Below are 15,452 nucleotides of genomic sequence, written 5' to 3'. Positions count from 1 at the left end.
AGAAATCAAAATGCAGGTTTGATGCTCACCATTCCCTCTCCTTTAGTCAGAGGATTTCAACAGATCCATTTTCTGCCTCTGTGAGAAACAATGTGGAGGAGAAATGAGGCTTCCTGAGCTACATGTTATGGGACATGGGGGTACATATCAGATACAGTAAACTGCTTTCAACTTCTCTGCTGGGTGGGCCTGAATTGTCCGCTACCCCAACCTAATAAGGAGCTGAAATTATTTTTGTTTATCACAAGAACAACTGCATCGCAAATCCTGTGTGTGATGACAGCACATTGTAACACATGAAGAGAGATGATCCAGTTTGTCAGGCGAAAGCAATAGGTGTTTTGCTCCCTAAGCCAGCCCTAACTGGAAATCTCTTCCATCCACTCGTTATTACCGTAATGCCAAAGAGTGGAGTAGCTCTGGTCCCACACACATCTCCTGTATCAACACTAGGTGCCGTGGGCTGATGTAGGCTCCTTTCAGCTGAGCAATGTTTGTGTGATGAAGCTTCCTCAGGACTTGGTACTCCAGGAGCACATTCTGCTTGTCCTCTTGCCAGTAAGGGATGATTTTGGCAGCTAAGGTCTTGCCACTTTCTTTTTCCCTGCATTGTCGGACGATGCTGAAACGCCCCCTGGTACAAAGGAACACAAAGGCAAGTTAAGCTTCTCTGCTACTCCCGGAAGAGCCAGAAGCTCCTGTTCATTAAAACCACCAGGATCTCGTACTGTATTTTTCATCCATGCATGGTGCAGAATTATCACAACTATTGTCACAGTTTGCACATCCTCCTGAGACTCCTGAGTGTACAGTCACTTTCAGTTGCAGGAGTGAGAACTTCTTTGGAGAGAGATAAGGTGGCTCATTCTGTCTCAAGCAAGAGAACTACCCCCTGTTGGCAATGGAAGTTGATGCCTGTCTTCCAGGCAGAGAAAGTTGGATCCCACCCCCGTGTCTGAAATTAGTGGCTGCAAAGACTGATGAAGAAAGAAAAGGAGCTGTTGACTGCCTTGGGCTTTCTTCATAATATCTGATGCTGCCCAGCACAGAGTGCTCAGAACAGACCCTTTTGCTCTCCCAGAAAATCTGCACCTACCAAACCAAGATGACAACTGCTCAACCAATAAACTCAGGTTTATATGTATTACTGTGGAGGTGTTTTCAACAAAACACCATGACACCAGGTGAGCAGCACGATTATTTAACTGACTTTTCTAAACTCCAGCCACATGCAGCATTCCCCTCTGGCTGTTTGAGAGCTCAGCTGGATTCACTACCTTTTGATCTCTGTTTGGAAGGCATAGGTCTGGTAGGTTGGGAAAGGCTCAGATGGTGTGATTATTTCACTCTCTTCTTCAGTAGCAGCTGATGGAAAGCTCTGCATTGCAGCATGGAGCTCTGCAGAGAAAAAAACAACAGGGATTACAAAGGAAAACATCTCCGTGTGGAAACTGAAGCCTTTCTAAGCTACCTTCTGCTATCTATGAACAATTCCAATGGCTACAGCAGAGCTTTCTCCAGGCTAGCCTGCAGGTTGTCTCCCAGCGGCAGTACCCAAGGCTATTTGAATGCAACAGATTCTGGACTGTCCACCCAGTAATTCCTTGGTGTGACCACTCCAGACTACATGAGATGGATTGTATGTTGTGTGCGATGATAGCAAACATCTTAGCTATGAGTCTCATCTTCTCACATAACAAGTCAGCAACTGAAACATGTTGCTCTGGTTCTGGTATGTGGTTGTGTCCAAGTTCTCCCTGAAATACTAAAGCATCCCATGGCACATTCAAGCATTTGCTTGGAAATGCTAAACACATTGAGATATGTTAATGAATCCTGGGAAAGCAGAGGATTTGGAGTGAGTTAAAAATATCTCTGAGAACTGATTTTTACAGAAAAATCCTCTCCACTGGGAGGAAGTTCCAGTTAGACCATCCTTCCACTTCTTGGCAGAAAGGATGCTTCCCTTGCTACAAGATTATATTTGCTGTGGGGTTACAGATTCCTTAATTTTAAAAACATGTGAATAGTACAAAGTATTCAAACAGGTGAAAAAAAAAAGTAAATCCAGTTCAGAAACAAAATACAGCTGAAAATGCGTCACAGTAGGGTGATAATTCCCAGTAGCAAACATCAGAATGTGTAATTTAACTACCGAACTTAGGACTGAGTCCATAGCAAAGAGCAGGTCCAGAGCTTTCACCTGTGGCAGCTTTATACCAATAGATCAATGCCTTCAGTAACACATTCCTTGGCCCAGACCTGTTTCTTCATGATTTCACATAAAAAAAAATGAGTATGCCTTCAGTGGGTAATTTAGATTTTCCAGATTTCTATTTAATTATTATTTTTATTTTATATATTTACATATTATTTTTATTTACATAGTTATTATTTTATTATGTATTTATTATATATTTGTACTTAGTCCCCTGTGTCCAGAATTAGAAAATAATTTCCTTTTAAATAAGAAAGCCAAAGAGAAGGAAGCCCTAAACTACACACAGCCAAGTAGAATTGGTTTTGATTCACTTCCTCTTCTCTTCTGGACCCACATCCAAAAGGATAAAATTGTTTTGATTTAGGGAAAGCACAATGCTTCCTTGGCATTTGAACTTACCCATTTGATCCTTCCCAGTGATTTTTACTTTGGCAGATGGGTCACTGTAAGGGCTCATTCCAGCTTTACTGGTGCAGGCTATCCTGAAGCAGTAGATAAACCCCTTGGAGAGACTTTTGGCTCTGTAGCAGCAGTCAGCAATGTCAGAAGCAAGGGTTGTCCATTCCCCATCTTAACCAAGGAAAGACAGAAATCAGATTAGGACTCATTTAGTATGGTCACACTGGGGGCTGTGTGTGTTGAGGTTTTGGGTTTTGTTGGTTGGTTGTTTTTCATCAGCTTTATTTATGTGCTGGGAATATGGGGAAACACTGGAGTCTTATAGAGTGAAGGAAAAGTTGACTTGCTATGACCAACTTCTGTGCATGGTGCTGCTTGCTGTACCTGTGCCAAACTCATTTTTTGTGAAATCAGTCCAAGGTGTGGCAATATTGCTTCAGATCAATGGTGAAATTTTCCTGTATAGTTTCTGTTTATCTAATTCATGCCACCAATATCTAATGCAAATATACATCAAGAACTCCAAACAAAAGCCTAGCAAAATAACTGCTTTTTCCCTTTGCCCTTGTCTTGGATCCAATTGAAAGCATGAGGTGCAGGGTTTCAGGACAGAACTACCCACTAACACCCTCCTAGCAAGCCCAGTGTTTAAAACTTGGGCAGGTTTAATCACCTTTTGTGAAACTCAGATGATTTCTCAGGGAACTGAAATTGTACATAGATTCTGGACTCATTACTCATGGAACTAAGGTGTGAAGTAGAAAATCACCAGCAAACATTTAATGATCATTCATTTCACATGATGCTGTATCCCATACTTTGCTGTTGTGGTCAAGGTAAACTTCAATTCCACGAGACTGCCTGAGATTCAGTCCATCCTTTCATTCAAATAAACACTGGTAGAGAGCCTCAAGCCATAGGACAAACAAATATTTGTCATTCAAAACAAAGGTGTCAATGTCTTTGTAGAGTACTGGTTGGATCAGGGTATATGTGTAAGCAGGAGCAGATACAGCTTAGAAACAGAGAAAAGCATCTGCAGAAGCAGCATGCAGAAGCCTACTGTCAAGTAATGGATAAAACAAGGAATTGTTTTTTTGGCGATTATTTTAATCCTGTGTTCAGGAAAGCAGGACTTTGCCTGTTCCTGCCAAATACACAGAATGCAGTGGAAGATTGTAGATGCTGCTTCCTGTTTTTCTTCCTAATTGGAACAACCTGTGTTTGTATCCTCCCCAGAGCCTCTCCTACAGTTGAGGTGAAAGGAATACCAATAGAGAGAGTTGTCTTGGAGGAAAAAAAACCAATAGACACCAGCTCCAGAATGAAAAGGCAGAAAGCTGTTATCCCTGCTCATGCTAATACAGAAAGTTGTGCCTGCATGTTTGGAGAAGTGAAAAAAGGAACATGGCATGGAGCAGTTGAATCCAAAGGGCTGTATATGTGACTGTGGTAGAAATTACCATTAGACATAGCATTCATAATAGTAATAACAGCAAAAGCTACCCCAAGAGAGATGGAACAGGCTTGGGGATTTGAGTCAAAGTTCATGGAATTAAACAAGAAAACATCCACTGACTTCATCAGGCTCTAGACCATATCTTGGAAGAGAACATCAAAGGAATGATGTAGTTTTGACAAACTTTTGTTATCTTGTCCTACATGTTTGCCCTAAGTTTCCTTCCTGTATAATCAATGGAAAAAGAAAGCATGGCTTTTTAGCATAGGATGAGTATGAGAGACCTTCTTTCTCCACAGACTGTACAGAAATCCTGGGTATAGGATAATATTATCTGTTGATTGTTGTTGTTGGCCATTATTAGTTTGTAACATTGACAGGACTGTAACTGGTGAGGATTAGTCAGGACTGTGAATCTGGCTCCAGCCATATATATTCTTCTGCAGCCGTTCACTTTTTGGTAATAGCTTCCATGTAACCCAGTTAGATTCACACAAATGTATACTTACACAAAAGCTTTGCTGATTTAGCCAGCACAACATCTAACTTTTAGATGGCTAAAGGATGGCTGTATTAATTTCATCCCTACATCTAAACTATAGGGCTAAAATCAGGCTGGGGAAGAGACTACACAAATTGAGATTTCTTTGCATAAGGCATAAGGGCAGCATTCCACTTTACCTTCGCTCTTGCACTGGACACTGTAGTGGACAAGGGTGTTGGTTTCCACAGGTCTCCAGACCATCTGCACTCCATCCTTGTAGATCTCCACAATGTCAGGAGGTGAAGGGCTGGGAGGAACCTCTATTGAAAGGAGGCACAAGACCCAGTGACTGTTAGCAATAGCACTGCTGCGATACATAAGCTCTTACCCAGCATTTCTCAGTTATAGATATTCTTTATATATATATGTATAAAATATATTTATTTTTAAATATATGTATGTATACCCACACACCTAGTGGAACAACAATTTAACCATGCCTAATTTAAACTCTGCATTAAGATTTTGGAGTTTAGTTCTAGAACCACATGGTAACTGGAGTGTCTCTGGATCCAGAAGAGAGACTAAACAGAGAAGAAGAGGAAATGAACCCTGCAAAATGTGCCATGCTACCAACACGGCAAGGGCTGTGGACTAGAGCAGATGAGAATTGTCCTCTGAAGCTATCTGCAGAAATCTCACCTGACAGATGTTTACAGTTCACACTTTTGGGCAGAAGTACTTGTAATGTCTTTTTCTGTAGGTACTTTTCTTACCTGCTTTTCTTATGATGCAAGAGGTGGATGTTGAGCCCAGGGAGTTTGTGGCCACACAGGTGTAAACACCAAAATCATCAGCACTAACAGAGAGAATAGTTAAGAGCTGGAAGTTTTTGAGGGTGGCCGAGATGAGGATCCGGCTGCTGCTTTGGACAGGTAACCCATCTGAAAAGCAGAAGATAGGAGAGATAAGTACCCTAAAAATTTATACTAAAGTGTCTAAACTCTTTCCTGCCTGTCTAAACTTGTGTTCTTGATATTAAGGACTCCCTAGAGGGATGCCAACATCACCTCTGAACCAGTTGATGTGCAGGGAGGAGTGAGATGCAGTCCGGCACGACAGCGTCACACACTGTCCGACGGCAGCAGCCTGATCCATGAGATCCTCAATAAACAGTGGTGCTGCAAAAAAAGTGGAAAAGCAGTGATTCAGAGTGGTCAGGAAGGCTATGTGAAAAATAAGTGCACACAGGACATCAGAAAGCATTTTTAATTGGTTCAAGATCATTTTTGATTCAAGTTCTTACATTCCACGGACCACCAGTTGGAGAATCCCCTGGGCATTGGGCACACAGGTGCAGGAGCCCTGTTCAGCCCCATGGGTGTATTGCGACTGCTCATACACAATAACCCAGATGGATCTTGTGGTTCCATGGGAATATTTGCATTTAGCCTGGAGAAGAGAAGGCTCCATGGAGATCTTAGAGCAGCTTCCAGTAACTAAAGGGGCTGGCAAGATATCTGGAGAAGGGCTTTTGACAAGAGCCTGCAGGGATAGGACAAGGAGGAATGGCTTTAAACTGACAAAGGCAGATTTAGCTTAGATACTAGGAAGAACTTCTTTCCTGATTTCTTGACCATATGCAGATCCAATTTGTCTATGCCTGAACAAAGAGTGAAGATTTACAGCTAGCTTCAGCTTTGGAAGTCTTCTACTTTTGACATTTTGTAGTGTTAGCTAACATTTGTTCTTAAAGGACCTTTCCAACCCAAACCATTCTATGATTCTATGATGTTTCCCTCTGAGTATTTCTATTTATATCTAGCAATAAATATATGACACCTGGTTACTAGATAGGAGATGTGAAACATTTGTTCAGCCTGGAGAAGAAAAGGCTCCAGGGCCTGCAAGAAAGGTGGAGAGGGACTTTCTACCAGGGCATGTAGGGGTAGGACAAGGGAGAATGGCTTTAAACTGACAGAGGGGAGATTGAGATGGGATCTGAGGCAGAAGTTCTTCCCTGTGAGAGTGGTGGGGCCCTGGCACAGGTTGCCCAGAGAAGCTGTGGCTGCCCCATCCCTGGCAGGGTTCAAGTCCAAGTTGGACGGGGCTTGGAGCAACCTGGTCTGGTGGAAGGTGTCCTTGCCCATGGCAGGGGGGGTTGGAATGACCTTTAAAGTCTCTTCCAACCCAAACCATTCCAGGATTCTATGGTACTGCTGGTACATCTAAGGCAAGCAGAACAGCTCAGAGGAGAGAGAGAGCATGTCACAGCAAGAGTTTTCTTCTTGACTAGCTTAAATGTGGGGGCAAAACTAAATGACAGTATTTCAAGGACAAGGGGGTCATATCAAGCCAAAACAAAGAAGAGAGAAGGCAGCATAAAGGATGGATATGGAAGGAGGAAAAAGCCCTATGAAGCACCAAATCTGCTGCTAAGTCCAGGTGAAAGGAGAAGCTCAGGTTTTCTGTGTTTGTCCAGGGTTTTTTCTCCACGGTGGCTGGGAGCTGCCAGCCCACACACATGCCCTTTTGCAGTGCTTGGCTGGGCTCTGTTGAATAGTGGGGCATTAACCTGACCTCAGAAAACACTCCTGCTAGAGTCCAGGAGAAGTGTGTGTGGGGAAAAACGAGTTCAGCTGTGCTGACACTGTTTCTGACTGCCCCAACTTTTTTCATTTTATAGCTATACAGTAGCTTGTGTGGCCCTTACATATGGACACAGGACTGGAGCACAGGAATTCACAATTACCTGATTCTGCCGTCTCACCCTTGAATACTTTTTATTCTCTTTCTAGTTTACACATAGATTTTAATCCTTTGCAGTGGCTTACTAGGATGGCTCTAATTCGCAAGCAATACCAAGACAAGGCAGTCTTAACAAGGGCATAGCTATGATGTAAACATAGGAGACTGGCTCATATTGCATGTGTTGGTCCAGGTCATCTCCAGACATTCATTGCAGATCCATCCTTAGAAACTGGCCTCACACAGCACTGTCATGTTCATTACTGATACTTCATAGAATCATAGAATAGTTAGGGTTGGAAAGGACCTTAAGATCATCTAGTTCCAACCCCCCTGCCATGGGCAGGGATACCCCACACTTAACCGTGTCACCCAAGGCTCTGTCCAACCTGGACTTGAACACTGCCAGGGATGGAGCATTCACAACTTCTCTGGGCAACCCATTCCAGTGCCTCACCACCCTAACAGGAAAGAGCTTCTTCCTTATATCCAATCTAAACCTCCCCTGTTTTAAGTTTTAACCAGTTACCCCTTGTCCTATCACTACAGTCTCTAATGAAGAGTCCCTCCCCAGCATCCCTATAGGCCCCCTTCTGACACTGGAAGGCTGCTATAAGGTCTCCACGCAGCCTTCTCTTCTCCAGGCTGAACAGCCCCAACTTCCTCAGCCTGTCTTCATACGGGAGGTGCTCCAGTCCCCTGATCATCCTCGTGGCCCTTCTCTGGACTTGTTCCAACAGTTCCATGTCCTTTTTATGTTGAGGACACCAGAACTGCACACAGTACTCCAAGTGAGGTCTCACGAGAGCAGAGTAGAGGGGCAGGATCACCTCCTTCGACCTGCTGGTCACACTCCTTTTGATGCAGCCCAGGATACGGTTGGCTTTCTGGGCTGCAAGCGCACACTGAAGCCGGTTCATGTTCATTTTCTCATCAACCAACACCCCCAAGTCCTTCTCTGCAGGGCTGCTCTGAGTCTCTTCTTTGCCCAACCTGTAGCTGTGCCTGGGATTGCCCCAGCCCAGGTGTAGGACCTTGCACTTGGCATGGTTAAAACTAACTTTCATGGTAAAACTAATGTAATAACAATACCTTTCTCCCTTGGCATGAGGCTTGGTAACTTGAATGAAGAGAGTGCTGATTTCCTCTTTAGAGATCCTTCAGCCCCTGTTAACAGCTCTTTCTCTACTGCCTCACTTTCCAGCTCACCAAACTCTGTTTTGACAAAGGATGAGAAATCATTCTAGGCCATCCTTTTCCCTGGGGTATCCATTTAGAGCACACAGTTCTGCTCTTAACACATAAATAGCTCAGCAATCACAGGTTTCTTTATTAACAAGCTCTCAGTCAACAGAGAAAGCTATTACAAACAGAATGCTGTCCTGAAACAACAGGGCATATCTAGGGGTGGCAGAGAAGAACAGACAGATTCTGTAGTCCAGTGACATGAACTTAGTAGTCAGGGTGAGCTCACCAGCTTCTCCCAGGAGCTTTAGCTTTAAAGATTTACCATGGTCAGATGATAACTGCAGAAGAAACTGCAGCAAGGAAAGCATCATCCAGCCCTGATCTGCTTTTGTAGAAACTCAGGGGAATTTAAGACACTTCCATCAGCAGATTAACCCAGCTGACTCTGCACTGAAGTGAGCCAGTAACAGAGCTGGTGGAGCTGAAGACCACTGATTTCATAACCTGCAACTGCCAGTTTTGCAATCACAGTCTAACCACAGCCTCAGATATGCTGAGGAAAAGGGAAAAGGCAGATCTAGCAGAGCCCAGTTATAGCAACAAATCTATGAAATCACAGAGTAAAATACTTACCTTCCCCTGCCTCTGGCTCGGGAGATATCTTTCCTTTTAGGATTCTTGAAATATGGGCAACAGAAGCTTTTACTTTTTTCTTCAGACTCTGCTCCACTGGCTGCTCCACTGACTGAGACCTTGCATATGGCTTAAAGAGTCCTGGCTTGCTGTAGACAGAGCTTTTCTGCTTACCACTTGAGTCCTTTTGGGGGCCATACATTTCCTTATGACTCTCTGACCCTTTCCCAGTGGCTAATAAGTTAGTTGCCTTTGAATCCTCAGATATTTCCAAATGGTTCTTCCTTTTCTTGTCCTCTGCCTGTTCTCTGATGCACAGCCTTTTATCCTTATGCAAATGTCCTGCAGGAGGGGATCTTGCCCTTTCCCCAAAAGGAATAAACCGTCTACCAGTTGGTTTAGGTGGAGCCTTCCTATAGTTCATAAATTCAAATGGAAAATAGACAATGTCATACAAGTCAGAGAAATTCAAATAGGCAGGCTCTACTTCTGATATGTCAAATTTTGGAGTTCCACTGCCAAGGCTGGGTGTTTCGTCTGACAGGTCTTTGATTTTCACTAAAGAAACTTCTGGATGTTTAACAGTGTCCTGGCTCACTGACACTTGGCTGCGTCTTTTTCCAGTGTCCAAGCTATCTGTTGAGGAAACACTCGCTTGGCTAGAAGTGGCGCTCTCAAATGCCAAGTCCTCCAGATGCTCACATTCATGAGGAACCATCTGTGTTCCCTGCCCTTCCAGAACCATTGACTCTGTACTCATGACAGGATAGGGTTCTGCAAGGTTCAGCTCAGAGACTTCTCCACTTTTACTTCCTTGTACAGAAGGGAAGGAAGTTTCTGTGGGTGCTTGGCTACCTTGGTAGATCATTTCTGTGTGAGGAGAGATGTTCTTTCTGTTTTCCTCCTCACCAGAAACTGAATCTGCCCAAACATTCATCTCTTCAGAGAGGGAGACCATCTCATCCACTAAGCCCTCCAACGCAGCAGATTCCTCATCACTGTAAAAAGAAGACCTGTGATGTGAGATCTCCTGTCTTCGATCCCTGTGGAGCAATGGTGGGACAGTCTTTCCAGCATCACAGCTTCCCCCTTCTAAGGCAACATCTCTACCCTCCCCATGATTCTTTGGGTATTCCTTATGTTCTAGCTCATAGACTGAAGCTGGAGGAACTTGTGTTTGAGAAGCAGTTAAGTCACCTGGAGGTCCACCTTCCAGGTCATCAGAAACCTTGCCACTGGGACAGAAGGCCTGGTGCTGCTCAGACACCTGATGTTCACTCTTCATGCTTTCATGGTTTTGAGCTGATGATGCAGCTACATCTGAGAACTGGGCAGTTAGAATGGGACTTTTGCCTTCCAAATCATCAATTTCCTCCTCAATATAAGTAGCTTTTGACTTCTTCAGTAAAGGTTTCTTATTCTCGCTCCTATGAGGTGACACTGGAAGTCTCTCTAGCTGTTGCACAAAAACTGTTGGACACCCATTACCCTCACATTGTGTGGAAGGAGGGGGCTTCTCTTCTGAACAATCCTTGCTCACTCTCCTTAAGTCCTCTTGCTTTGAAGCGTCTACAGAACATCCCTTACCAGGCACCACAGAAATGTCACAGTGGCCACTGCCTTCAGGGCAACTTTCCTGTGGCAGTACATCACAGTCTTCTTCCAAAATATCTTCTTCCCTCAGTGATCTTGAGGCTCTCAGCCTGTAGTCATCCAGGGAACGGCTTCGGCTAGCACCAGCAATGGCAGGATGTGGTGGTTTCCTTGCAGTATCAAATGAAGCTGATTTGGTCAAGGAACCAAGCAGATTTTCCCTGTGATCACCTCCATAATCAGACTTTCCTTCTTCTTCTTCTTCCAGTTCAAACTGCTCTAGAAGGGGTTCACGGAGACCACTGAGAGGCACCTTTGAATATCCAGCCTTCCGGAAAGTCCTTCTGGCTCTGTCCAGGTGTCTCCTAAACTCCCTGCCTGGTGAGGAAGGCCCCCTTGCAGGTAGCTCAGCTGCTTGGCTGTAGAAAGTGCTTTTAATCACACTCTGTCTAGGAACACAGATGGATGGCTTTTCTGTCCCATCCTCAGCTTTTTCAACTCTGTCCTTGTCAGGTAAAAATACATCTGTTTTTTCTTTCTGACATAGAGGTAAAGTGCTTTCTGTGGAAGTCCTCACTGATGAAGGCTCAGTACCACCACTTCTTTGGGACTGCTCTGCTCTTTCATCTTGAAGTCCAGGGTGAAGCCCCTCCTCTTTCTCCGTTAAGATACTTGCCATGAGCTCTTTGCTTTCTGTAGGTGATTTTTCCCTCACCTCAGCTTTCACTGAAGCATACTTCCTCCTTATAGGTTTTACTGGAGGGACTGAGTGCTTCTCTTCACTTGCATGTTTTGGAGGCTCCTGGTGGCTTGGTGTGTCAAGTATGGACAAATGGAGTTCGGGTGTAGAGCCAAAGTGCCTCTTCTTGGGGAAATTGGAATTTTCATTGTCTGAAGAGGAGCCACTGGTACTGGATGAAGTGCTTTCTTCAATAAGATGTCGGGAGATGGCCAGGGAGGTGTTATCATGAGTCCTCTCTAGGATTTCTGGGATAGACTGCATTACCAGTATGGATTTATAGCACATCAGAGACCGCTGAAAAGCAGAGCAAAATATAGCACGATCAAATGGAAACGTGGTGGGGGTATGGTAAAGCAAACACACCAAATGGAACTTCTGCACTCTTAAATACCACACATACTAGTTTAATAGCACATTGCCTTGTACACCCTTTTGTACATATCATCAGTCCAGGCAGGCCTCACTGCTCTCTAAGTCTTCCTCTTCTCTCATTCACAGAGGTAAAACTATACTGACTTCAGGGGACATACTTGCTGTTGTTAACAAGGAAGAAGGACCAGGACCCTGCATGAGGTTTTCAAACACAATCTGGCCACTCAAAGCAGCAGGAAATGTGTTTTTAATGGAACATGTCAGAGGAGAGCCTAGCTGGAGTAAATGACCTTTAATCCATTAACTGCAGTACAACCTGAAGTGACTTAGGTCATACTGTGGGAGGTAAGATTCATCTGCTCTACGTTCTGCCATGTAAGACCTCTTAGTTATAGTTGAGCAGCTGGCTTCCCCTTACTGCTAACAGAGAGATACAGGCATCTTCAGAAGGCAATCATTCTGGTTATTTTAGAAAACTTTAGGAAAAGAGGAGTCTTCTTGGGACCTGTCTGTTATTCAGCACCAATTGCAAAGGTGGCTGAGGGTGCCTAACTTAGGCATAACCATGCATTTCACAAGCACCTGCATGAAATCAGATGATTTTCAGGCCGTAAAAGCATAGATAATTTATTCCTGCCACATCCATTGCCTGCTCTCTCCTGGGCTTATTCCCCATTCATAGCCAAGCTGAGATCTCTGCTGTTCATGCTGTTCTAACGTGATAGACTTTAAAAGTACAAATATAATTAAAAATATGTATAACTAAAAAGAACCAGCATAGATTAAGGCCAACTCACCTGCCACTTGCTCCGAGCCACAATGAATTTGAGCTGCTTTGTATTAATGAAATGAGCTGCTTCCAGGGGGGGATTATGCTGCCAGGTGGAAAGATAGGAAACTAAGATTGAAAAATAATTGTTTGAACATCCTGACTGCATTACCTGAGAAGATTTTCTTTTTTAGGATCCCCTTCTTCCAGAATTGTTTATTTCAGGAAAGTTACAGTAGACTAAATGCTACAATTCCCTCTTGGCTAAATTGTAGGCAATCTCAGCTTTTCAATGATAAAAGCAAACCCTGTTGAATGCATGCCATTAAATTATTATTTTTTTTATTGTTATTGTTAGCTTTTAGCTTTTCTTTTTAGGCATTGTAATATAGACCATAACTTTGCTCTGCAAAGCCAGTTTCCTTTCTATACTGAAGTGTTATGTCAGCTCATGTCAGCAGTAACCTTTATCTTTTGAAAGGAAAGATACCTTGGCATGTAAGCACCAATGTATCTTCTCTTTCTGGAGAGCCATGCCTGAGCTTCTCTGTAGGATAAAAAGTAGGAGACCAGAAGAAAAAATGAACTGGCAAATAATATCAAGCAACTTTAAAGGCTGCACTTCCAAAGGTCTCTCTCGACCTCAATATTTCTTATAAGTCTAATAAAAACCCAGGACAAACTTACCATGAACCACTTGTGTGAAAGACAGTCCAAGGCACTAGGCCGGGCTCTGATAAGAGAAAAGATCACTATTTTAGTAGCAAGTCACTTCCAACAGCAACCATAAGATCTTCCTGAAGGTGCTGCTTCATTGGCACACACACATTTTTATGTGTATCCTTAGGCTGCTGTTTTAGAGCTAGAAGCCAAAGAGACAGAGGCTTTCAACCCAAGATTTCCTCCTCTTGAGGTGAAACAATTCTTTTTCAGTCTGAGACTCCCTACAGATGCCCAGGAAGACCCCATGGCACTCTGCAGGGAGCCTGTTCAAGAGTGTCAGGAGCAGCCCTGAGAGTGACTCTGACTTTTTAGGTGGCCAGAGCAAAAAGAGCTTTGGCAGCAGGCAGAAAGAATAGAAATTAAATTAAACAGCAAGTGCCTGCAAACATGCCTTCAAGCTGCCTTTTGTACTTGAAATTACTTAAGGAATGTGGTTAATATTATTTAACTCTCTCATAACTCCCTCTAAACCAGTTCTTGCTCTTTTCACTTCTCTCTGTCATTTCAGAAACTCCTCTGCCCTGAAGACTGAGTGAGTAAGGACATCACCATACCAGAACTGGGCCAATTTCACAAATTGCTGAGTTGTGCTTTGGGTAATGGGGAATAATAAAGAAGTGTTAGAGCATAACACACCACATCTCACTCAGATTTCTACTTTCATAAACAACCACAGCTCTCATGAGCTGAGATCTGCCTGCTGAGACACTAACATCTTTGCACACTGGCTGTAGGAAGAACAAAAGTGCACTCACTTGGGGTGCTGCTGTAGGATCCTTTTCATAAAGTCCTTTGCATCTTCAGTCAAGTGAACAAAATCAGGAATGGTCCATGAAATTTCCCCATTTTGGATATTTAGAAGGGTTGCTCTGTCGTTCTCTCCAGCAAATGGAGACTTACATGTTAGGCTTATTTATCAAACAACATAAAATAAAAGGAGACAGACTTTAGACTTTTATTTGCTAATCAAATGACAGAAGAACAAATGCTTACAAGGGACTTTAAAATGCTTGAGGGACTCCATGCGTAGGACTTGCAATGCATGTGAGCAGTATGTCCACTAACAGAGTATCTTTTACCTCAGCATTACATGGCACTTAACAGAATTATTTATCCCTGTTTCACAGATAAGGAATTAAGAATTTGCTTTTGCACAGCTACAGTAGGGTGTGAGCTAAAACAGTCAAGGGGAAGTCTGAACCTCATCCACTGCTTTCATTGCTAACTGCAAGGAGAGCAACTATCAGATCTTCAGGCAGGGACAGTGACCCAAGCCCTGGGAAACCAGGAAAGAGTGAATTGCCCTTGTTATAGAAGGACTCAGTGCTTCACTCAAGTGCTTCACTTGAAGGTACTGGAGGGCTCTGGCTGACAAAGGGATATTGAATGAATCTTCCCAAGAAGATTTATTTACCTTAAATATGTGATGACTCCAACAGCCCTGAGGAAAGAGGAAACAGAAATGTTTTTGTCACTATTTCTTCATCCTTCTTCATCCTCCTCTCCTTTCCAATCAAAATAAATCCCAAAAGGTATGTTTTTCACCCTTCATTTTTTTTCCATTTAACATTTAAAAAAAAAAAATTGTTCTCAAATAATCCTTCATTTTTAAAACACAGATAGAGGAGAAGACTAAAAATACCTCTTTTGTGTTTGTTTGTCTTTTCTAAGAAACCCCTTAGGATCATTCTCCCTAGTTGCTGCCTCTGATAAAGATCATTCTCTCTAAGATGCTCCTTTCATTAATTAGCTTTCAGAGTTCAATTATGGTTGAATAAAATAGACAGAAGGAGCTTAACAGAGCCCTGGTGGGTTTTGGGTTCTCAGTATTCACTTTCAGTTTCTTGTGTTATTACCACTACTCAATTTACCTATTAAAAACTAATGGATGTTCAGGCTGTCTAGGGCAATAGGTTTTTAGAAAGATGACAAGTTACCAGATATCAGTTGCTTTTGACACTGGAGATTGAGTAACAATTTCTGGGGCAACAAACTCTGGGGATCCGTATTTGCTGAACTGGGGCTCAAAGGGCATGATCTTCTGAGCAAATCCGAAGTCACAGAGCTTAAGGTCTTCCCTTTCAGGATAAACCATGAGGATATTCAGTGGCTAGTAAATGA

The 15,452-nt window shown here is 43.2% G+C and overlaps 1 protein-coding gene across 1 annotated transcript; it reads right to left on the bottom strand.

Moving 5' to 3' along the window:
- Positions 1-302: 302 nt before the first annotated feature.
- LOC133280014 (obscurin-like) lies at positions 303-15,452 on the bottom strand. The gene is made up of 13 exons (XM_061474298.1): positions 15,269-15,452; positions 14,746-14,772; positions 14,087-14,239; positions 13,296-13,341; positions 12,637-12,714; positions 9,133-11,761; positions 8,404-8,526; positions 5,634-5,744; positions 5,340-5,507; positions 4,761-4,883; positions 2,621-2,791; positions 1,278-1,398; positions 303-634 (listed from the first exon to the last, which is right to left on the bottom strand). The coding sequence occupies exons 1-13, from the start codon at positions 15,424-15,426 to the stop codon at positions 391-393; spliced, it is 4,152 nt and encodes a 1,383-aa protein (XP_061330282.1). The 5' UTR covers positions 15,427-15,452; the 3' UTR covers positions 303-390.

This window comes from Pezoporus flaviventris, unplaced genomic scaffold (assembly GCF_033815535.1).
Source record: "Pezoporus flaviventris isolate CSIRO_AGI_PZ_B2104156 unplaced genomic scaffold, CSIRO_AGI_Pfla_v1 ptg000079l, whole genome shotgun sequence".
Classification (NCBI taxonomy): domain Eukaryota; kingdom Metazoa; phylum Chordata; class Aves; order Psittaciformes; family Psittacidae; genus Pezoporus; species Pezoporus flaviventris.
This window is presented reverse-complemented; position numbering and strand designations above follow the sequence as displayed.